We start from the raw sequence: 23,451 nt of genomic DNA, 5'->3' as shown, positions 1-23,451 counted from the left end.
GAGCGCACCCTCCGCCCCGCCGGCAGCTCCGTCACAGTTCCAACAGTGTCAACTAGAAACTCTTCCGTCTTACATTTTTTTTGGAACTCTTTGGATCAATTTCCATCTGCAATCACCTCGTACGGTACATATTCAGTAGATGGAGGATTTTGTATTTGTTTGAGACATTATTCAATTCAAAGTGCTATTTAAAGGTCCTCGAAATGTCTTGATTTAAGTTCTCTGATCCCGTGATAACGTGAGAGCATTTTAAGAAACTTTAGTCTTCCTGTCCAAAGCCCATCGGCGACGCAGAGGGTTGGTTATGAGCGTACGCAGTGTGTTGTGCAGCAGCGGCCGAGATCAAACAAAAGAAATAGCGAAAAGAAATCAGTGAAAACCGAACGATTTACGGGGGGGGGGGGGACACCCGTCCATAATCGTCGCACGGCGTCTCGTCTCACTAACCCCCCCCCCCCCCCCCCCCCAACTTGAAATGACGTGCTCTCCAATGGCGACGTAAAGTCGTAGTTTACGAAGTGGTGGCTTAGGCGTACAGCTCCTCTGAGTGACACTGGCGGGACACTCGGGTCAGGTCTCTTCAAACTCTCCCCAACTAAGTTGTGGCGGGCGTAACACGGCCTCCATCTGTCGGCTTGTTTGATAGATTGACACCCTCCGTCTGGGCGGGGTGTCTGTCAGCCTGTCTGTCAGCCGTCGCGGCCCTCTGAGGGATGGGACGTGTTGGAGCTGACAGCTTCAAAAACTCAGCGCTGCATTATTGATGCCGTCGGTGGGAAAGGACGCCGTGCTCCGCGGGCGGAGGCAGAGTTTTTTTTGTTGTTTTTTTTTTGTTTGTTTTTTTTTTTTATTGCGCGGCGGAGCCCCCCCAAAACGGTCTTAAAAAGTGAGAGGCCGTGCGGGGCGGACGGCGGGGTCGTGGAGACGGCAGCGTCCGGGCATCGAGGTTCTGAACCAAATGAAATTGCGTTCTGGGGGTTGGGCAACGCAGTACGTCGATTTAATACGGAGTCGAGATAATGGCGAGGATTTGAAGCTTTGTAAACGTTGTGAACTTCATCTACTGTTCTCGCCGTTCTAATCCACGCTCGGTCATATGATCCACATGAATGATTATTTCCTACGTGTAAATGTCTCATAAAAGCGCCCGTAGTCGTCCGCAAAGTATCCGAAAATCATCGACGCAGCGGTACTAGCCCGAAAATATTGTGATATTTCATTTTTGTCAACGCCCCAGTTCACACCCACGTATCTGTTTTTTTTTTTTCTGTCGAATAGGAAAACCTCCAAACCCTGGGGGCGGAGATCGAACGACTCATCAAACACCAGAGGGAAGCCGGGGACGGCGTCAGGGGGAAGTGACGTCGTCCCGCCGCAGGAAGCGGGACGTGAGGGACCCGCGGGGAACCTCGCTGCCGGGTCCACGGCGCGCGGAGGGGAGAAGCCCCAACTGTCCGCGAGCGGTCTGGACGTTTGTGTGGAAACCCCCACCCTGTCCCGACGGCGGCGCGGGTTTGGGCGCAAACTGGCGCTCGCTCCGTCCCCTCCGCCCGTCCATGCGTCGGTTTCCCCTGGTTCTCCATGTCCGCCTCCCTTTAGCCCCCGGCGAGCACTTCTAGCTTCGGATTTCCGTCTTTGCCTTCCGACGCGGCGTCCGAGGAGACGCCGTCGGTTCGGGGCGGAGGCGGGAGCCGCGACCCCCGTCGCGCCAAAAAGCGCGCGGCGGTGACAACTTCCCGCGGACATCGAGAACAAGCGGACAAGCGGACATCGTACCTTTCCGCAAAGCTTGGTCTTCTAACGCGCTTCTCCATTTGGGACCTGCGTAGGTTTCCCACATCCGGGGGTGAAGGACAGGGAAAACGGTCTATTCTCGTCTCGACATTTAATTCACTCCTGCAGACGTCCCGTCGGCCAAACAGCTGCTACTTCTGCTCTATATGAAGAATTCTGTGAAGCGGAAAGCAGAGAAAAGCAAACACGGGCACTAAAACACTCGGCCGCCCTCTGGGACGCCGCTCGCACCACCTATGCATTTTTTATTTCTTTTCTCTTTTCTTCCTTTTTTCGCCGAGAAAAAGAAGAAAGCTCCGTCTTTCACGGCCCGAAGTCTTCTCCACCGACAAAGTTCACGTGAGGCCGACTACGAGAAGGCAAAAGGGGTTCTCCCTCTGCCCGGAGGAAAAAGAAAAAAAATTGGAAGGCGGCTCCGTCCGGGGCTCCTCGGGTGGAGCCAGATCCCCCGGCTTTCAAAGTGGGACGGGCGTTCCCGCGGCCGGGGTCCTGGGAGACGCGGCGCCGTGGCGTCCCCGCCATCATCCTCTCAAATCCTATAGAATTGAAGTAAATTGACGTTGGAAATAAATGTAAATGTAAGGCTTTGAATGTAGGTCTGGAATGGTCAGTCAGTCCAATTTGAATGTGATTTAATTTATTTCATGTTTTTTTTTGTTATTTGGGGTAAAGAAATGGATTTTTAGCTTTGGATGACTTTTTTTCCCCCCCGAAATCACGGCATTGCTTTTATTTTTATTTTTGGCCATCTCTGCTCACTGATTTATTTTAAGATGTTTATTTCTCTTATGTGTAATGTAATCTGTCTTTGGATACCCTTTCAGTTTGGGCGCTTTCGCTACTTAGCGGCCGGTTCACACTTAGTTCTTGTCGAAACGCGATCCAGACTTTCTCCACACAAAGTGCCAAGGAAATATATCCAACTGCAAGAAAAAAAACAAAACTGTCTGAAGTATTCCCGTCGCACTCGTCGATTAACGCAGTGTTTCTTGAGTTTCCAAGGCGGCAGCCGCAGTGAACGCAGAGCGTCGGGACGGGGGAGAGGGCGAGGGCGGGGTCCCGGCTCTGCGGCAGCCAATAGAAAAGCAGCTTATATAGATGGATGTCGCCGAGGGAAACGTGCAATGCCTTCGCTTTAATTGTTCTTTCTTATCTCGCTCTGTCGTGAGTGGGTTTCCGTGCGAATCAGCCTTCCCCCCCCCACCCGCCGTGGCCGTCGCGCTCCGGCTGTCATGGCCGCCTCTCCAGCGGCGCGACCCCAGGGTTAGAGGCGTCCGGGAGGGCAAGCGCCATTTACATTTAGACCGGAGTCCCGAACAGCCGCTGAAGGAAGGGACCTGCAGCCTGAAGCCTGCGGGAACGCCACAACGCGGGGTTTCCTCCTCCGCCGCAGCTGCCCGGTTTGTTGTCTGCGTGCACGCCCTCCGAAACGGACGCAGACACACACGCACACACACACACACACACACAGTGGAGACCAGCGAAGCCTATAGATACTTCAACAGAGCCCCCGTTCCGCCCGTTAACGTAAAAAAAAACCCGGTTGTTTTCGCGAACAACGCCACCTCCAGTGTTGAGAGAGAGAGAGAGAAAAGCGGCGACGACGACGACGGGGGTGACCGCGGTTGCCCAAGAAAGCGACCCCCCCCCCGAAAGCACCCAACGCTGTTCTCTCAACACCGGATCCAATCCACCGGTGGATGATTCAGATTAAAAAATACCGGAGGTTTCCGTTTAATGACCGGGGGCAAATAAAAAAACCTCAACGAAACACTTCGTATGGCCTGCGTGGGACCTCCCGGCGCTTCTAGAAGCCTTTTGTTTTTCCCCAGAGTACGACGGCGTGGTGTGTGAATATTGAGGACGTGCTGATTAAACGAAAGTGGGGAGGGGAAAAAAAATGGACAAGGCACGTGTGGATACAACCGTGCGGAGGAGCCGTTCGGTGCGTCCGGCGGCAAAGTGAGGCGTTTGTATTTTCTGTCGACTTTCTCCTTCTTTTTGTCGTTGTCGTCATTATTATCGTTTCTTCTGCTGTGTGGTGATTGTGCTCCCCTTCTGTGGAATATTCAAACTGTGATTACGATATACATTTGTAGATAAATCTGTACAAATTGTCAGATGTTTTTAAAAAAAACAAAACAATGCAGATTCTGGATTAAATTTGTATATATGGTGTTTCCAGGGAATAAAACATGAATCTCTTAGATTCTCTTGGTTGTTTCATATTTTTCATATCGGAGGGGACCGCTCCACCTGGGAGCCAAGTACGGTGAAATGGATCCGTCTTGTTCTGAGAAATCCAGTATCACGGAGCAAATAAAATAAAAAAAAAATTAACATTTAAAAGCACAATTTCCTCATCGTGAACACAAGGACTTGATGAGAACGACTCTTTGAAGGGAGCGCCAGCCGCTTGAGGCCACTCGTGTGTTCCTGCGAGTGTCTCTTACGTCTCAAAGATGCTCCTTATTATTTCAGACCCACATCGTGCTGCAACTATTAAAGCTGCATCAAGCGAAGTTCCCCACAAGTCTCCAGTGGCAGTGGCCTAGAAATAACAAAACAAAAAGCTCAGGGTTGCAGAGAACGAATCAAGTGAGAAACAAGTAAAAGCAGCGTAATAGTAAGTATGACGACCACGCAAAACTGCTCCGAAACATTTCTGCCTTTACTGAATTAACGTCTCAGTTTTTTTTTTTACGTCTATTTTTTGAAAAATTGGACTCGGCTGCACCTTTACTCACATGGGCAGTCCGCCATTTTGAATCGTCCGAAAAGCATGCGGCGGGAGATTGGGGAGATGATTCTCAAGGATATCGGCGGCATTGAGCGATCCTTCACTCGACAGGCTGGTCTTCCAATCCAAACTTATATATATTGCGTAATTCAGTTTCAGTTGATACTTTACGCTGAATCCGAAAAACGCATTCCGACTGTCTGATCCTGCCCCCTAGCGGCCATCCGACGACCTGCATCAGGGTTTAACCATCAAGTATATTTTGTTGCGACTTTATTTTTTCTGATTTTCCTAAATTTAGGGGTTAGCGGAAAACCGTTATAAAAACTTTCTTTTTATCCTCAAAATTGATTCCTAAAAAAGCCGATTTATTGACGGTGAACATGGCAGCAGCCAACCCGGCTTTTCCACCGAAATGACCGGACTCGCGCTTTGTCGTCGCCGTTTGTCGCAGCCGGTGTAAAGCCAGCTTCCCACTCCGCCGAATGTTTAATATTCCCCCGTTTCTTCCGATAAGCCGGGGTCTGCAGATAAAAGACGTCGCTCGGAAGGGGAATGGACTCCGCGCCGTCCCCCCCGCGACTTTCCGGGGAGCGGCCGGGCCTCGGAGCCGTCTCTCCGTGCCACTCCCTGCATTATGAAGGTGATCCGCGACCAGATGGCGGAGCCCGCCTCGTGCGAGCCTCATTACTGTTTGATCGGTCGCAAGCCGGCGTGAGGGCCGGGCCCCCGGGAGGAGGAGAAGGAGGAGGAGGAGGAGGAGGAGGAGGAATTATTATAATAATAATAATAATAAATAGTCGTGCGACTGGAGAGATGAATAATCATTTTGTCAAAGAGACGTTGCTATGATTGCAGGAATATATAACGCTGTGACTGGAAGCACAGTCATCGTTTGGACCACGCTACATGATGCAAGTTGCCGTATCCATTGTGTCCCAGGTTATTATTGAACATGGCTTATTAAATACCAATTGATTGTCTTACCCTCGAGACTCTCAATGGGAGCCATCTGTCTTAAAAATCGACCGTTTTTCCGTCTGTTTCTCACTTTTATACACATTTCACACAGCGTTTCGCTTAAATTGGGTTTGGTATACGCTGACGTGAACCACGTGTTCGGTTAAAAAACGTTAAAGTCCCTTGGGTGTCGATTTGTTGACGTTTCTCATGCCAAAACGGTGACAAAGAGCTTTCCTCCACATTTGTCAGCATGCACGTGAGAATTGAGGCAGAACAAGGCAATTATTGCAAAGGCTCCTGACAGCCGCTGAATATACTTTTTTGTGTTTCTCTTGACAGCTTTTCCGTTCGGGCGGAGGAAGTGGGGCTGCCTTCCTCCTACTCTTCCTCACGTCCCAAATAATACACACTCGGCCCAGAAATAAGCCCAAAAAACTGGACCCGGGTCCCCGGACCAAACAGATACCAGGCTAAAATATCATAAAAACATGTATAACAATATATTAATTAAATACAATATTAAAATAATATGATAAAATATAAATATAAAAGTAAATATAATAAATATAATTATTAAATATAATAATAAAAGTCAATATAAAAACCGGAAAAAAAAATAAAAGTCAGATCTTAAAGAGAAGCCACTTCATCTCGGGATTTCAGACGCATTAACGTTTTATTGTTAAAAATGATGAGAGACTAATAAAATATTCAAAACCAAAAATGTTTTACATTTTTTCGAGGGGTCTGAATTTTTGATGGTTATCCTGAAGCTGTTCCACTTTTATGCCACATGCGCTATAAACAATATTTTTCCATTTGATTATTTGGTTTATATATCAAGCTAAGGCCGCAGTATTGAATAGATAATAACATTTTTATCGTAATACATATATTGTGATAGATTTGATGTGAGGTAGGGCTGCTCTGGTCTCAGGGTCATAACATCCACATGACCGACGCATCGTCATCGCCAGGTGATGGATCATCCACGTGTTGGTCTGAGGAGCGTGCTTCATATTGGATTTTGTCGATATCTCCCAGCTCCTCCTGGATGTGCAGCCAAAGGCCTCCACCCTGTTCTGGAGGGAGGACGGGAGCATCCAGGTCAGAGGTTCTGTGCATCTACACTCTCTCTCTCTCTCTCTCTCTCTCTAAAGGAACCTTAAGGGTCAAAGTCTCTCTCTTTCGCAACCTCTCTCTGTCCTTCTCTCTGTCTCTCTCTCTCTCTCTGTCTCTCTCTGTCTGTTCTCCTCTCTCTCCCTCTCTAACCATCAGCACTGTATATCTATATGCTTTATAATCACTCTGTTTATGTGTTTAGAATATGTTGTTATATTTAGAATATGAATTTAGAATAGATTTAGAATATGTTGATTTATTTAGAATATATATAGAATATGTTGATTTATTTAGAATATGGATTTAGAATAGATTGAGAATATGTTGATATATTTAGAATGTGAATGGAGAATAGATTTAGAATATGTTGATTTATTTAGAATATATATAGAATATGTTGATTTATTTAGAATATGGATTTAGAATATATATAGAATATGTTGAATTATTTAGAATATGAATTTAGAATATATATAGAATATGTTGATTTATTTATAATGTGAATTTAGAATATGTTGATATATTTAGAATATGTTGATTTGTTTAGAATGTGATTTTAGAATATATTTAGAATATGTTGATTTGTTCAGATTATGCATTTAGAATATATTTAGAATATGTTGATATATTTATACAATCACGCAGAGTTTCCTCATTTTACTGGATCGTTGATCCATATGTTGTTTATTGACAGATCTTTTTCTTTTTAAAAGTACTGTTTATACTTATTGCTTATTCGTTCTGATATGTGCAATTGTTTTTGGTTTGTTTGTAAATTTTTCTATATATATTACTTTAATTATTATTGGCTATTTGTTACAGTGTATGCAACCTTCTAGCCACCTGTCTGTCTGTCTTCATCTATATCTGTCTCTGTCTATCTTTATCTTTATCTATATCTGTCTGTCTATCGTTCTGCTCCCCGGGCGCCGCGTCATGGCAGCCCACTGCTCCTAGATACCTCAGTTACGAGGATGTAAAATGCAGAGAAATTTATCTCATTGCCTCAGTGCTTGTACTACTCTGTGCAATGACAATTAGTTGAATCCAATCTTATCCCTCCATCAAATTTTAAACACAGTTAAAACAGTAGATTTCTGACCCATTTTCTCCTGGTAATAATAATAATAATCATGCTCTTTGTATTGACGTTCCCTCTGCAGAGAAGTGATTCTATTTCCATCCAGGTCAAACAGGACGTCACGATCCGTCGCTTTCCTTCCAAAACCTTCTCTTCCGCGTTGGGCAGCGTCGTCGTCCCGAGGCCGTCAGTTCTGGTCTCGTCCCCAGAGGAATCGGCGCTGGGATCGATTGAGAAGCGCGCGGAGGAGCGGACACTTTGAGGCGCTTCTCTCCACATTTTTCCCGCTCGCCGTCTGGCTTTTATTAGAGCACAGAACTAATCAATAGGAACGAGATGAGTTTTGGGGATGGAGCCTCCACGAACATCCATCCCCCAATGGGATCCAGTTAACTTATGCAGGAAGTGAGTGGGTGTTATGTCACCCGGCGCTGCACCCACTCAATACAGTAATTACACCAAAGCCCGGGGATGTATCGCCGGGGTACGGTGCTCCAACGGTTCCCAAATTGATTTACTCTTTGTGGCGACGTGTTTCACAGTTCGTCACTTGATTATTAATATTTTGGCGCCCGGCCACCACCATTAATGCGGCCGTCCCTCCATTTAGCCGCTACTCCTGGGTGGGTGAGTGGGTGGAGGTGAAAGTGGTGTAAAGCACAGAAACCATCAACAAACATAAAAAAAAATAATAATACAATAATACAACATTCATACAACAACCGGAGGTGTGAATTTGTTAATACAGATTATTATTGTTATCATTATTCTGTTTTACTGCTTAAAATGTCCAGGTTTATTTTCCATTTTCCTGCCATCTTGTATTGTGTGCAGTTAACTGGTGTATTATATATTTTACTTTTTTTTCCCCAGATTTTTCTTACACTTTTTTTTTCTTTTTGCCTTATTTTCAGATATATACTGATATATTTGTTGAGTTCTATAGATTGCATATATATATATATATATATATATATATATATATATATATATATATATATACAGTATATATGAATAAAGTATCTATCTACTGCACGTATACAGTCATGTCAAAATGTCTACTTTAAAGTTTTGACTGTAGGTTGGATATTTTTCAACCAGATCTGGGTTTTCAACCTCGGATCTAAATGTTGGTTTCCAGTTCCATCATTTCCATCATTTAATTTCACAGCAACAACCTCTGTGAACGCTTTAAGCGCAGATAAACCTACCACTCGGCTGCAGCTTATCACTGGGATTACATTCAGTCCGATGAGGCAAGAAGTGAAAACTAGAAGTTCACATTAAAATGAGTGTTTGTATGTTATACCGAAAAAAAAAAAAAAGTATTTGATCAAGTTTTTAAGGCTTTTCACCTCTGAAAATCAGCTCGATCCACGTAAGAGACTAGAAACAGGACGTTGCGTCGCTTCCTACTGTCAACCTGCTGTAACCAACCTTGCGCTCTGGGTGTGCTGAGGCACTTGCAAGAAGTAGTTTTAAAGAAAAAAAAAAAGTGATATTACTGTTCTTTGAAAAAATTGTGACTATAATTTGACTTTTCCCATAAACTAACATCTAACACATTTAAAAGCAAAAAGCATTATTCTATATACTTTTTACATAGACATCATTAGGCTCATTTTAAGTGTGTAGTGTGTGTGTGTGTGTGTGTGTGTGTGCGCGCGCATGTGTGTGTGTGTGTCCGTGTGCGTGTGTGTGTTAATAAAGAATGTGTGCAGTAGGTGGAAGTGGAACAGGCCTGATTGTGTATGAAAACATATTTCTATATTCCCCATGTGACAGGTGGAGCAGACCTCGACCAAACACGGCAGATGGAGCCCGGCAGACGCCAGGTTCCCTCACTGGTCCAAACATATGGACCCCAGTTGGATCCCAGTGGGACCCCAGAGTCCACACCCACAGCGGGAAATAAGGTAGAACGATGCACTGGGGGATTTTTACTTTAAACGACACATGCAGCAGATGGCTGCATCAAGACCTCTTCAGTGAAGGTGTGATCACTTACTGTAAATCGATTTATATGTTTGTTTTTTTTTTCGATTAAAATGATTTTGACACTAAGAATAAACTACACAAAGATCCATACGATGTCAATCCGTGGTTTTGTCCAATTCTATATGTTATGCCACAAAAGAGACCCATAAAGACCCCCTATATTTGTATATATTATATTTGTACATATTGTATATTTTTATTTTTATTAAAAAAAAAGTGTGTATTATAATTATGTTATATATTGTTTTATTATTTTAATATGTATTATGCTGTTATTATTATATTTTATATTATTTTCATATAAAATACATATAATTTGTTTCATATTTAAGGGGGAATTTATCACACAGACAGTTCTCTCTAGTTTTTGGAGGACGGAGCGTTATATTGGTTGAAAACCAAGTGCAGATGGCGCTGGGACGGCATTGGCAGGGAGCGAACGTTACAGTGTCTGGATGACAGGAAGTGAATTCATCCTCTCTCTGCATAAACTGACATTTTAATTCAACAAGTATTGCACATTTCAGCTTAAGGGGATGCGACATCTTTGTAATAATGAAAATATTTGCTTAAGTGATGAGCCAACTCCTTACGAGGAGGAAACCTTGTTGAGGTCGTTGTGCGTGGAACGTAGGACCTGACGCTGCGACCAGGAGTATTTACTCAGTGAGTTTTCATGGAGACTTACATTTTAAAGACAAACTGAGATAGTGCTCTCACTGGAAAAAAAGGACTCCCTCAGTATTGAGTCTGCAGGTGGATTTAAAAGTGACTCCTCCTGCCTCAGATCATGGGAGATGTTCCAATTCAGTTGTCTTCCCCTACAAAGTCAAGATATTTAATTTGTACAACCTTACACAACGATCAGCCACAACATTAAAACCAGTGACAGGTGAAGTGAATAACATTGATCATATGGTTCCAATGGCAGGGTTGGGATATATTATTATTATATACTGTACACTGTATACTGTTATATATTATTATTATATATATACAGTATATATATATATATATATATATATATATATATATATAGTCTCATTATTATTATATACATACTGTTATATATTATTATTATATGAGGCAGCAAGTGAACAGTCAGTTGTTAAAGTTGATGTGTTGAAGCAGGGTAAGGATCTGAGCCACTACCAAGAGTGCTCCAAGGAAGGACAACCAGTGAACCGACGACAGGGTCATGGATGCCCAAGGATCATCAATGGACGTGGGGAGCTTAATCCAGCCCATCTGCTTCAATCCCACACCAGAGCTACTGTAGCACAAAGTTTTGAAAAACTGAATGTTGCTGTGATAGAAAGGTGTCAGAACACACAGTGCATGGCAGCTCGCTGCGTATGGGAGCGCTCAGAGTGTCCATGCTGACCTCTGTCCAACCCTGAAAGCTCCTACAATGGACACGTGAGCGTCAGAACTGGACCATGGAAGAAGGTGGCCCGGTCTGATGAATCACCTTTTCTTCTACATCATGTGGATGGGCGGGGTGAGGGTCCGACCTGATGGAGCATCTGTGGGATGTGCTGGAACAACAAGCCTGGTCCATGGGGGCCCCACCTCACAACTTCCAGGACTTAAAGGATCTGCTGCTGACGTCTTGGTGCCAGATCCCACAGGACACCTTCAGAGGTCTTGTGGAGTCCGTGCCTCCACGCGTTAGGGCTGTTTTGTCGGCACGAAGGGGAGCTGCACAATATTCGGGGTTACGGATTTGATTGATACTGATGATTAATTTTGATTTCAGATCAATTTGTTTGGTTTTCAACCCTTTAACAGGGATGACGACCAAACGAAGATAAAGATCACGTAGGATTAAAAAAGGTTTTTGTTCAGGTAGTATCTCTGACATAAACTCACAAAATACATGAGCTAAAGCGAGGTGATGATCCCTGAGCTCGAGCTGGAGAACAGGTCTGAAGATAAACTCTTCAGACCTTGTTCTTCTTGTTCTTCTTTTTCTTGTTCTTCTGGTTATTCTCGTTCTTCTGATTCTTCTTGTTCTGTTCTTCTTGTTCTTCTGGTTTTTCTGGTTCTTCTTGTTCTTCTTTTTCTTGTTCTTCTGGTTTTTCTGGTTCTTCTTGTTCTTCTTTTTCTTGTTCTTCTGGTTATTCTTGTTCTTCTGATTCTTCTTGTTATGTTCTTCTTGTTCTTCTGGTTCTTCTGGTTCTTCTTGTTATTGTTGTTCTGGTTCGTCTTGTCCTCGATCTTCTGGTTCTTCTTGTTCCTCTTGTTATTTTTCGTCTTCTTTTCCTTGCTGGTAACTTCCACCCAAATCCCCGTCTAATTAACTTTTGAATTATTTCGCATTTTCTTTTTGATTGTGTTCCTTTTCTACCCCCCCCCCCCCCCTTGTTCTCCTTTTCCTCCTTGTTCTTCTTTTTCTTCTTGTTCTTCTCGTTCTTCTTTTAGTTTTCGGGAAGTTCCACCCAAATCCCCATCTAATTAACCCTGACGCTCTCCTCAGGAACACCTCTGCAGCTGAACACTGTTCCATTGTCTGCTAATACTCGACCAACTGTCACCTCCATCCCGACAAAACTCATTACACTTTGATGTCAAATAATTTCCCTTTGGCTTTGACCACGATGTCTGCTGACACACACGCAATTTAAAATAATTATTCTTCAATCCACTGACGAGCGTGCCCATCTGCGAGCCCACGCCCAATCTGGCAAAATATGAATTTCCTGCCAAGGAAATAATGCTTAATAAGGAAGGTGGGTGGCTGCCAGGAGCCTGTTGATGCTGCTGTTGTTACGTGCGTTGTCACAGCCGATGGTTTTTAAAATGTGTATTAAACACAGAGTGCGAGGCCTGGATCCATTCATATTTCTAATCTGACTGAAACGGATGGCAAGGACTCTCAGGCGAGTGTCATTAGCGGGAAAGGAAAACAGGCGAATGTGTTACTAAGCCGCCTTAAGTGCTGATTAATATTCCCTCGCTGAGGGCACAAAATAATCTTTCCTTTAAGAGCCACTTGATGACACCAGGTCTCATTAGGTCTAATGGGAAGCCTTTTCAGAGGCACATTAGTTGCGGAAGATAGAAATAAAAAAAACACACAGGCGCCGAACACTCCCGCGCTTCAGATGTGACGGACCGAGCCAAGTCTGTTCTGAGCTCAACGGAGTCCCGGCACATTGGGATCTTTAATTGCGACGCTGTCGACCACAGAACGCCGTACGTGCTGTGCAGGCCTTGTGTCAGGTAAGATGTTAAGGAAATGATCCTGGACTTCCTCAGCAGCACATTGGTCGGGATCGTCCAAACTTCAGCAGCGTTGGCGGATGTGGGGAAAACGACACTTTCAATCCTCGTTTCACTGTTATCTCCCTGAGGAGAGCAGAGACACTAAATCAGATCTAACAATAAAAATCTTCTCAGATCGGGGTCCCCAGAGACTAGATACTATCAAACGGAGTCCGTGGCCTAACGATTCACATTATATCGATCAGTCCTTGATTTTAAAAAGGTTGAGATTCTCTGCTCCAGGGGATGGAAGGAAGGATCTTCCTGCAGGAGGAGCTCATTGGTTCGTCCTGCTCTCAACAAAACAAATCAGCCGCAAAATGGGAGATTAACAGCCAGAACGATGGAGGAGGGCTCATTGACCCGGCAACCCAGAGCTGAGAAACCTGCCGACGAGAACTGCTGACGTAGCCATTATGAGATCATAGCGGTAAACTCTTCAATCTCATCAATGTCACCTTTAGGAAACAATTTCAGGAAAATGCAGTCGCCGGAAGCCTTACAGGGGACGGACGGAATAATAGAAACACCTCTCGAGAGAAAAGTTCTGCGGTGGCGAGTCACCAATTAGCAGCGTGTCTGAGCTACTGAAGAGCCCCGGCGATCAGCCCAATTAGCATACGTTCTTTTTTTTAAGGCAACGTGCAACTGGCAGAGTTCCAAAGATGCGTTTGGCATCAAAAACACGAGTGCGTCGGTCACAAAAGCAACTGCAGGATTATTCAGCGTGTCGTGGGCTCAGCTGTTGCGGGATGGCTCGGCGGCCGTAAGTCCAAGCTCAGGGAGGGGGTTGGACGCACGCTCGCAGGGTAGTGGGTAATTGCCGCAAAAGCACCGCTTTAAAAAACAAACGATTGCAGAATTGAATCGGCGTTCCTGTGAGCCAGTCTCAACAAACTACGAGGCCGCCAAGCTGGAGCTGATGGAAGAGCCGCCGCTCGGACTGTCGAAACAAGACGAACGAGGCACAAGGATGGAGAAAATATGGAGAGAAAAAAAACCTGGACCCCCTGAGCCCCGGGGGTAAAAAGTAATACGGCCTTGTGAGTCACCGTTCATCCCATTTCCTACCCCCGGACAGGTTTATGTTTGGAGGAGGCCAATGGACGCCTTCAACCCCCCGCCTTGTTTGTCGCAAACATGGCGGGGGATCTTCAATGGTGCGGGAAGCCATCCCATAGGAGTCATTGGGTCCAAGAATCGCTCTGCATTGGTGTAGCGTTCAAGGACCGTGAAGCCATTTGACATGATGAGCTGCGCCCCAGGGTGCCTACCACGTCCCCTCCGCGATGTTCCCCCCATTATTCCAGGATGATGACGGCCCCCCCGTACGTACCGTACGAAAAAAAGCAAATTCAGGGGAGGCATTCGTGAGCCCCCCTCCGTGGCCTCCTCAACAACCCGACCGGATCATCGTCGTCGTCGTCGTCGGGGAGCTCTGGAGGAGCTCTGGAGGAGCTCTGGAGGAGCTCTGGAGGAGCGCGAAGTAGATCTCCGTCGCCTCCGTCCTTCAAAGGAGCGGAGCCTTTTTTCTTCTGGGAGCACGGTCCAATGCCCCCCCCCCCCCCGCACACAGTTCGGGGTCCGTACGACAGCTTTCCGAGAAGGACTGCAGATGTATGTGATTGTGTCCAACCGCCCCGCCGGCAGATCCATGAGCCCCTGGAGGGACGGCAGCACGCCTTCCTTTCAGCAGCGCGGCCTTTCTGAGTTCTCTCCGACCAAAGATTTCTCTCGGGTTCGGCTCCGATCCCCGTTTTTGAACTCCGAGCGCCGTCGGCTGTATTCCGGAGCAGCTCCGCTCGGCGTGACAAAAGCGGGAGTTTCTTTTCGGGAGATTAATGGATCACATCACACGGGCTTTAACGAGCATCGCTAAGACGCTAGAGAAGTGGGAGGGAAAGTATTATATACTATAGAAAATCAGAAAGTGGTCAAATATATATAATTATTTTTTATCCTTGTATTCAAGTGGATGTGGGCTTTCAAAGCTGAGCAGAATTATGAGGAACAAACCATTGAGAATATGCATTAGATGTATAGTGTCGGAAAAGGCTTAAAACCCTCATCAGTAACATGTAAAGGTGTGTGTGTGTGTGTGTGTGTGTGTGTGTGTGTGTGTGTGTGTGTGTGTGTGTGTGTGTGTGTGTGTGTGTGTGTGTGTGTGTGTGTGTGTGTGTGTGCGTGCGCGTTTGGAAATTCTTTCGTTCATTCATCATTGAGTAAAAGAGCTCAAATGGTGGGGAAAGAAAATCCCGTTTTATAACAAATGTGTTTTTATTGATCACTTGACAGAGCGGTGAAGGAGAAGTGGAACAAAAACCAGGTCAGGAAGTCACGTCAATTCTGTTTTTCCGGGATGTTTTGTGAATCCTCCAACAAAGGCCCTAAGGAGCACGGGAGGCTTTTTTTGTTTGTTTGTTTTTTTTTGTTTTAGAAGGTCATTGATATTTTCAAAAGTACGTCTTCCTCTGGTCAATCGTTTTTGGTTTTTTTTGGGCTGCCTTTCAGTTGATGTATATGAGCGATCAGTGCATTCTTGGCGGGGAAGTCGGACCCGCCACCAACATGTTAAAGCGACATATACTGCAAAGGGAGCACATGCATAACGAAAACACATTGAATGGCTGTTTCTTGTAAAGTCCCAGCTGAAAAAAGCATCAAACACAGGATTTTTTCTTTTTTTTTTTTTTTTCATAAACAAAATAATGTCACAGATGACCACTGTAAATCATCCGTAGTCCCCTGTGGTGATTCCTCTGGCTGTAATGGAAGTGACCAGGACCATGTTTTTGGATGGCAACGTCATTTGTGGGGATACACAGTGGAAAAGGAAAAAAAAAAAAAAAAAGATGTGCTAAACGGTTCTTTGGAGTGATGAAGAGCTGCCCTGGATGGCAGCGTCCGCTCCCAGGCCGGAGACCGGTCTGCAAAAATAAGAATGAAGAACCTTGTCAAGCCCCAAAGAACCCTTCGAGGAGCGCGGAGAGCCGGTTCTTTAGGAGCCGAATGCTTTTTCGCGGAACCACGCGGGACCTTTCCGGGCGCTCCCGCGTCCCCGCCGCGCCCTCCGTCTGGGCCGGCGTGGACGCAGTAAAGGTACGAAACGGCCGCGAAGTGAACCCCGCTCGCTGTGTATTATGGGATGCGGGCGGCCGCCCGTTGACATGCGAGCCAGGCCCCGTAGGTACCGAGCAGTCACCTGTTCTGGGGAGGAACACCAACGCTGGCCTCACCAGCTCCGTGCTCGCTTGACCTCCCTCGATTTCTAAGCGCGTTCGGAGAAGGATCGTTGATGTTTCCGTCGCGATGTTTCCTGACCAATGAATCGATGTCTCCGGCGGGTACGTGTCCAGCCACGCCCCTCACAAAATGACCCCACAAGTATCAATTTGACTCTGATTCGGACTCAAACGGACTAATAGTTCAAGAACCAGGATAGAAAAGCTTTCATTCAATGATGCTTTTGGCTTTTTATTTTATTAATAATAATAATAATAATAATAATAATAATAATAATAATAATAATAATAATAACAATAATAATAATAATGATGATAATAATAATAATTATAAATATGTTTGGTTTATTAAAGCACTGACTGTTCATGCAATACCATCAAGCACTTTTTCTTTTGTATTTTACAGTTTGTGTCTCCTCTCACATCCACTAGCGATGGCAGAATTTAAAAAATAAATAAAAATAAGTGCATGTCAAGCCTCCAGGATGGAGTCGAATGAAAAAGGTAAAAAAGGAAAAAAGGTTGGAGATTACAAAGCGCCAGAAAGGACGAGGTTGAGTCACTGCAAATGTTTTAAACAGGGACAAGCGTATCGCACAGATTGAGCAAAAGGCCTTCTCTCCGCGGTCACCTTTTAGTCGGAGCGGCTCCAAAGAGGAGACCAAGGCATTGAGCTGACCCTGCTCTGACGCCTCTTTGTTGCCGCTCTGGCGACGCTTACACGCCGAGACGAAACCAGATTGAAGGATACGTTCAACCCGGGCCTGATTATTAAAACGTTTGGTTCCTGTTCATAGCAACAACCTCCCTGAGCGTTTAAGTGTTGAGAAACTTACCACTCTGCTGCAGCTTCTCACCCTGCTTCAATGCAAAATAAGTAGATTTCAATGCAGTCCCATGGGGCAAACGAATGCCCCATGGGACTGCATTGAAATCTACTTATACCTCGTCTAATAACCATGAAATCACACTTCCTCCGTCACTATTTTTTGTAATTTCGTCCAAAGTGTAACGTTGCTACAGTAGGTGGCCAATCGAAAGCGGCTCCACATCCTGTTTCTAGTTTCTATCGTTAGCGCAGATTTAGCCAGAAGCCAATAAAGTATCAAAAAAACCTTCTGAAAACGACATTTTATTTTTTTTTTGTTTTTTTAATTCTTAAGCGTTTGCCCCTGCAAACGTTGCATTGGTTGCACTGCATTGAAGCAGCAGAGTGGGGATTTTCACACCAGCAGAGCGCTCAGAGAGGCGGTCGCTATGAACAGCTATAAATGACGGGAACAAACATTTTAAGAAGACCGGAGTTGAAAAACAGCGAGCAGATTTTCGTTAAAAAAATTTTTTGATGGATGGGATATCCAAACTGAGACTGTGAAAGGTTCACGAAATGAAGTCTGGCCGTTGTGTTCCACCCTTGATACCCAGCTGGAGGACGACATGATGTTCTTTTTTTTTTTTAAATGTATTTTTTATTTTATCTTATTAAACAAATGGGCACAGCGAGTACCGTTTCTTGGTGCCTGTTGGCTATGAATTAGTGACGGATAAAACCGGCTCTCTCTGAAGTCATTTCAATAAAGGCCGCTGCACACACAATGAAAAGCCTTTTAAAGCACAATCTGGAGGTCAGGTAATGTAGCTGCGTTTGCTTCGTTATGGCTCTCAAACACCACACCAGTATGTAGCCGCCTAAAATAAGGTACTGGTATCTGAGAATAAAAAAAAACTATATCAAGGATCATACCCTTGATATCGTTATATGATATCAGAAAATAAGATATTAAAGAAATGTACTTATTTTGGACACATAGAAGAATGTTCGATGTCTTATGTGTGAACGATGGATTATCGTTGTCTGAAACATCCCAAACCAATGGTCGGATGGATCGAGTCGATACTCCGTCTCGGCTAATCCCTCAAGTTTCGGATCCTCACTCGGTATGTTATCAGTCCACCCCATAAAGCAAACCTCCTTAACAAGCCCATGCGTCCGCCTCTGCTCGGCTGTGTCAACACAGATCAGATGCATTCCGGGCTCCGTCGCTATCGCAGCTGAGCCGGACAGGGAGCGGGACTCGCCTTTGAAGAGGAGCGGAGGTTGAGTAAGAGGAACGGGGGCTGTTTGTCGCGGTGGTCACCACCAGGGGGCGCCGTGCGCTAACCTGCCCTGCGCTAATCTGCCAATCAAGCGCTGTGACCTCTGACCCGTGTTCTGTGTGATCTCGCTCGTGTGGGCAATTTCTGGGGATTTTTTTCAGTCAGTTGATTCCTCAGTGTATTTTCCAGGGAGAATACACTGGGACAATAACACATACCACATGCAGATGTTTGCGTTTAAAAGACAATACTAAAAAATAGACACATTGAATTTCTGTCAATTTTGTATTTTTTTCCACCAAAACAAATAATTAAACATGTATAGTAAAAAACAATAATCATAATGACATAATAATCCTAATTTAAAATACAACAATAATGGTAATGATAATAATAATTTTGAATATTATAATAATTATTATTATAATTTGAAGTTTAATTTATAAGCACCTTTCAAGCAACCCAGGCCTAAAATACGTCTTCCTGGTACTGAAAAAACCCCAGCTAAAACGACAATAACCAGCCCTGGTCTCCCCTACGAAACCATGAACCAACTTAGTTCCGTTATATTTGTAAAACCAATTTGACACAATCCAAACTATTTCGATGCATCTCTGAACGATCCAAAATGCTTAAAGATGAGCTGAGACGCGGCACACACTGTTTTTTTTTTTTTTATACTTTGAAGATCTGAGCTGATGGCAGAGGAGATGGAAAATAAGAAAGAGATGTTCTTCAAAGGGTATAAATCCCCCAATAGCTTTTAAATGGTTGTGTAAATAAAGCCAGAAAAGTCAAATAAATACGTCTTTATCTTACATAAACATGTTTAATATAAACAAGTAGTTCAAGTTGCACTTGTTAGCGATGAGGTAAACACGTTTCCAACACTTCACGGGTACATTTACGCTGCAGAGTGGCACCCAAATAGGTGATAGTACTAATGAGTGGAAATGCTGGGGTGAGGGCACCAGTGATGGGCCGGGGGTCCGGTGTGTGACCCCTCAAAACAAATAAACAAACAAAGAAAAAAAAAAAAAACAACAGAGGGCGAAAAGCGTAATCGTAAATCTCGATGAATCAATGCAGATATATTACTTTAAGAAAACAATAAACTCATATTGACTGAGATGTGCTATGTTTTCAGGGGTGCCAAACTCATGAACAATTTGGATTCATTTAACTAGGTGTTAGTCCTCTCCCTCAGTCAAAAAAAAACTCCCTCAGTCCGGATTGGATCACTCTGTTGGCCTTAATTCGGTCCGCCGGTCTTATCTCTGACAGCCCTATTTTAAGGTCTAAAAAATGTCATATAATTTTGTGTGAATTCTGCAATAAATTACAACACAACAGCAATGTTAATGAGCTAAAAACGACCCCGGCAGCGCTGTTGGGTGGAGTAAAAAGAGTTTGGCCCTGATTGGAGGTCGTTCGGACCCAGTGCATCTTTCACCTTTGGCACAACAACACAACAAACCCACCTCCAGGCGGCGCTGTGACCCGCAACGTCCGTATCCGTGTTGGCGAAGCGTTATTCGCGTCTCCAAAATGCGTAACATGGCGTTTTGAGGCGCAGTCCGCGCGCCCGCCGTCCACACCACCAGGCGGGTCACGTCTCCACATGCATGGGCAATACGGTATTTTGGAGTCACCCTGCAACCCAAAATGCCCAGAATTCACATCTCCGAATGCGAATTATGGCATTTTGGTGTCCAGTCTGCACTACTGCAGTCCACACCGCCGGGCGGGCCACGTCTCCAAATGCGTAATTTACGTCTCCAAACGCGTAATATGGCATTTTGGGGTTTCAGTCTGCGCTCCACAGTCCGCAGTCCAGACCCCCAGACCCCCAGGCTAGTCCAGACCCCCAGGCTTCCCCAACACCGTCGGCCCCGGTCCTACCGCCGGGACCCGGAGCTGGACGGCTTCACCCCCGCCCTCCAAGCTGCAGTCGCTGTTGTCCAGCCCGTTGCAGTCCGACCACCCGACATCCATGGCGCTGGGTCCCAGGGAGGTGACGAAGCCCCCGGGGCACCGGGACAGGTCGCAGGAGCTGACGTGCAGCCTCCGGTCCGCCTGCCGGGGGCAGCACAGCAGGCGCTTGAAGGCCTTCCTGAAGTCCGGGCTCCGGCAGTAGATGATGGGGTTGAACGCCGAGTTGACGTAGCCGAGCCAGTTGAAGAACACGAAGAGGTTCTTGTTGACCACCTCGGCGCAGAACACCCGCACCACGTTGACGATGAAGAAGGGCAGCCAGCACAGGGTGAAGGTGCCCATGATGATGCCCAGCGTCTTCAGCGCCTTCTGCTCCCGCAGCGCCAGCAGCTTGGAGCTCCGCTTCTTGTGCCACTTGGACACGGCGGCCCCCGGGCTGGAGCCGCCGTGGTGGTGGAACCGGCCCTCGCACTTGTCGATCTTGTGCAGCTGGTTCTTCGCCTCCCGGTACACGCGGCCGTACACGAACACCATGACGAGCAGCGGGATGTAGAAGGAGATGATGGAGGAGGAGACGGCGTACGCGCGGTTGGTGACGAAGTCGCAGCACTGCGGGTCCTCGTAGCAGCCGGTGTCCACGTCGTCCCGGGACCAGTGCATGAGGATGGGGAGGAAGGAGACCAGGGCGGAGATGGCCCACACCGCGCACACCGCCGCCTTGGCCCGCGCCTTGGTCAGCAGGCTCCGGTAGCGGAACGGGGAGGTGATGGCTACGTAGCGGTCTATGGCGATGACGCACAGCGTCTCGATGCTGGCCGTGACGCACAGCACGTCCACGGAGATCCAGAACTCGCAGAAGAACGAGCCGTAGAGCCACGAGCCGCGCACCTCCAGCGCGGCGCCGAACGGCACCACCAGCACCCCCATGATCAGGTCGGCGCTGGCCAGCGACACCACGAACACGTTGGTCAGCGTCTGCAGCCGCTGCGTCCGCGCGATGGCGGCGATCACCAGCGCGTTGCCGAAGACGATGGTGAGCACCACCAGCCCCATCACCAGGCTCATGCCCGCCGTCCACGGCTCGGACCCGCCGCCTCCGCCGGGCGGGATCGGCGGCGGCGCGTCCGTGCGGTTTTGGAGCTGCTCGGTCAGAGCCCCGTCGCCGCCCATGCTGCGCGGAGGGAAGCCCGGCTCATCCCGCTGCGTGCGCGCGCGGACTGGAGCGATCCGGAGCGCGTGGCGGCCGGTGCGCGTGCCGCTCCATCTGGAGCCGCCCCCCCACCCACCCCACCCCGCGCCCCCCGCGCGCTCTGCACCGTGACCGAGAGCGGGGCGGTGACGTCACGGCTGTCCGCGGCCAATAGCGGTGCGGTGTCTCTCTCACACACAAACACGCACGCACGCACGCACACACACACACACACACACACACAAACGCACACACACACACACACACACACACACACACACACACACACACACACACACACATACACACACATACACACAAGCACGCAGACACATACACACATGTAAACACACACACACACACACACACATACACACACAGACACACACATACACACAAGCACGCAGACACATACACACATGTAAACACACACACACACACACACACACACACACACACACACACATACGCACACACAGAAACACTCAAGCACACAGACAAACACAGACACACACACACACACAAACACGCAGACACACACACGCAGACACACACACACACACAGAATATTACAAACGCAGCCTTTCCTTTCTACGCTGATGACACGGTCGTTTAACTGCTTCGCTCTCTCTCCTGTTTCGGTTTTCGTGCATCTTCACGATGCGTGTGATGAAGCACAACAGCGCTGTCAACGGCAACTTGTTCCAAATGCAGATAAAACAAAACTCTTGTTCTTTACCACTTTTAGAACCATGAGAACGGCATCGTCCGAGGAAATTGCCGCAAGAAATGGTCAGCAAATTGAGTCGGCATCTTTTAAATACCGAGGGTTTTTAACTGATGAGCGCCTGTCTTGACACGCTGGACAGGGCACGTCGTGGGGCATCAGGGGGCGTCAGGGGCGCTGTGGCGTGTCAGGGCGTGTCAGGGGGCGTCAGGGGGCGCCAGGGGGCGTCAGGGGGCGTCAGGGCGTGTCAGGGGGCGTCAGGGGGCGTCAGGGGGCGTCAGGGGGTGTCTGGGGCGTCAGGGGGCGTCAGGGGGTGTCTGGGGCGTCAGGGGGCATCAGGGGGCGTCAGGGGCGCTGTGGCGTGTCAGGGCGTGTCAGGGGGCGTCAGGGGCGCTGTGGCGTGTCAGGGCGTGTCAGGGGGCATCAGGGGGCGTCAGGGGCACTGTGGCGTGTCAGGGCGTGTCAGGGGGCATCAGGGGGCGTTAGGGGCGCTGTGGCGTGTCAGGGGGCGTCAGGGGCGTCAGGGTGTGTCAGGGGGCGTCAGGGTGTGTCATGGCATGTCAGGGCGTTTGTGGGGGCGTAATGGCATGTCAGGGCGTTTGTGGGGGCGTCATGGTGTGTCAGGGCGTGTCAGGGGGCGTCAGGGTGTGTCAGGGGGTGTCATGGCGTGTCAGGGCGTGTGTGGGGGCGTCATGGCGTGTCAGGGCATTTCAGGGGGCATCATGGCGTGTCATGGCACATCAGGGCGCGTCAGGGCGTGTCAGGGGGCGTCATGGCGCGTCAGGCCATGTTAGGGCGTGTCAGGGGGCGTCAGGTCGTGTCAGGGGGCGTCAGGCCGTGTCAGGGCGTGTCAGGGGGAGTCATGGCGTGTCAGGGGGCGTCAGGGTGTGTCAGGGCGTGTCAGGGGGAGTCATGGCGTGTCAGGGCGTGTGTGGGGGAGTCATGGCGTGTCAGGGGGCGTCATGGCGTGTCATGGCACATCAGGGCACGTCAGGGCGCATCAGGGTGCTTCAGGGCGCGTCAGGCCGTGTTAGGACGTGTCAGGGGGCGTCAGGGCGTGTCAGGGCATGTCAGGGGGAGTCATGGCGTGTCAGGGCGTGTCAGGGGGCATCATGGCGTGTCATGGCACATCAGGGCGTGTCAGGGCGCATCAGGGTGCTTCAGGGCGCGTCAGGCCGTGTTAGGACGTGTCAGGGGGCGTCAGGGCGTGTCAGGGCATGTCAGGGGGAGTCATGGCGTGTCAGGGCGTGTCAGGGGGCATCATGGCGTGTCATGGCACATCAGGGCGTGTCAGGG

The 23,451-nt window shown here is 47.6% G+C and overlaps 2 protein-coding genes across 2 annotated transcripts in view; one reads left to right on the top strand and one right to left on the bottom strand.

The window, feature by feature from the left end:
- Window positions 1-3,843, top strand: part of ccdc186 (coiled-coil domain-containing protein 186) — a 37,173-nt gene extending 33,330 nt beyond the window's left edge. Inside the window, 1 exon segment of the mRNA XM_080021044.1 lies at window positions 1,279-3,843. Coding sequence (XP_079877170.1) covers window positions 1,279-1,362 — 84 coding nt within the window. The 3' untranslated portion in view covers window positions 1,363-3,843.
- Window positions 3,844-20,158: 16,315 nt separating this feature from the next.
- On the bottom strand, window positions 20,159-21,409 carry adrb1 (adrenoceptor beta 1; the record flags this gene model as incomplete). Its single annotated transcript, XM_080021276.1, has 1 exon — window positions 20,159-21,409. One exon carries the CDS (start codon window positions 21,407-21,409, stop codon window positions 20,159-20,161), a length of 1,251 nt encoding a protein of 416 aa, XP_079877402.1.
- Window positions 21,410-23,451: the final 2,042 nt, after the last annotated feature.

Source organism: Zeus faber (assembly GCF_960531495.2).
Source record: "Zeus faber genome assembly, chromosome: 20".
In the NCBI taxonomy this organism is placed as follows: domain Eukaryota; kingdom Metazoa; phylum Chordata; class Actinopteri; order Zeiformes; family Zeidae; genus Zeus; species Zeus faber.
The sequence above is the reverse complement of the archived record's forward strand: the minus strand, read 5'-3'. Positions and strand labels throughout refer to the sequence as shown.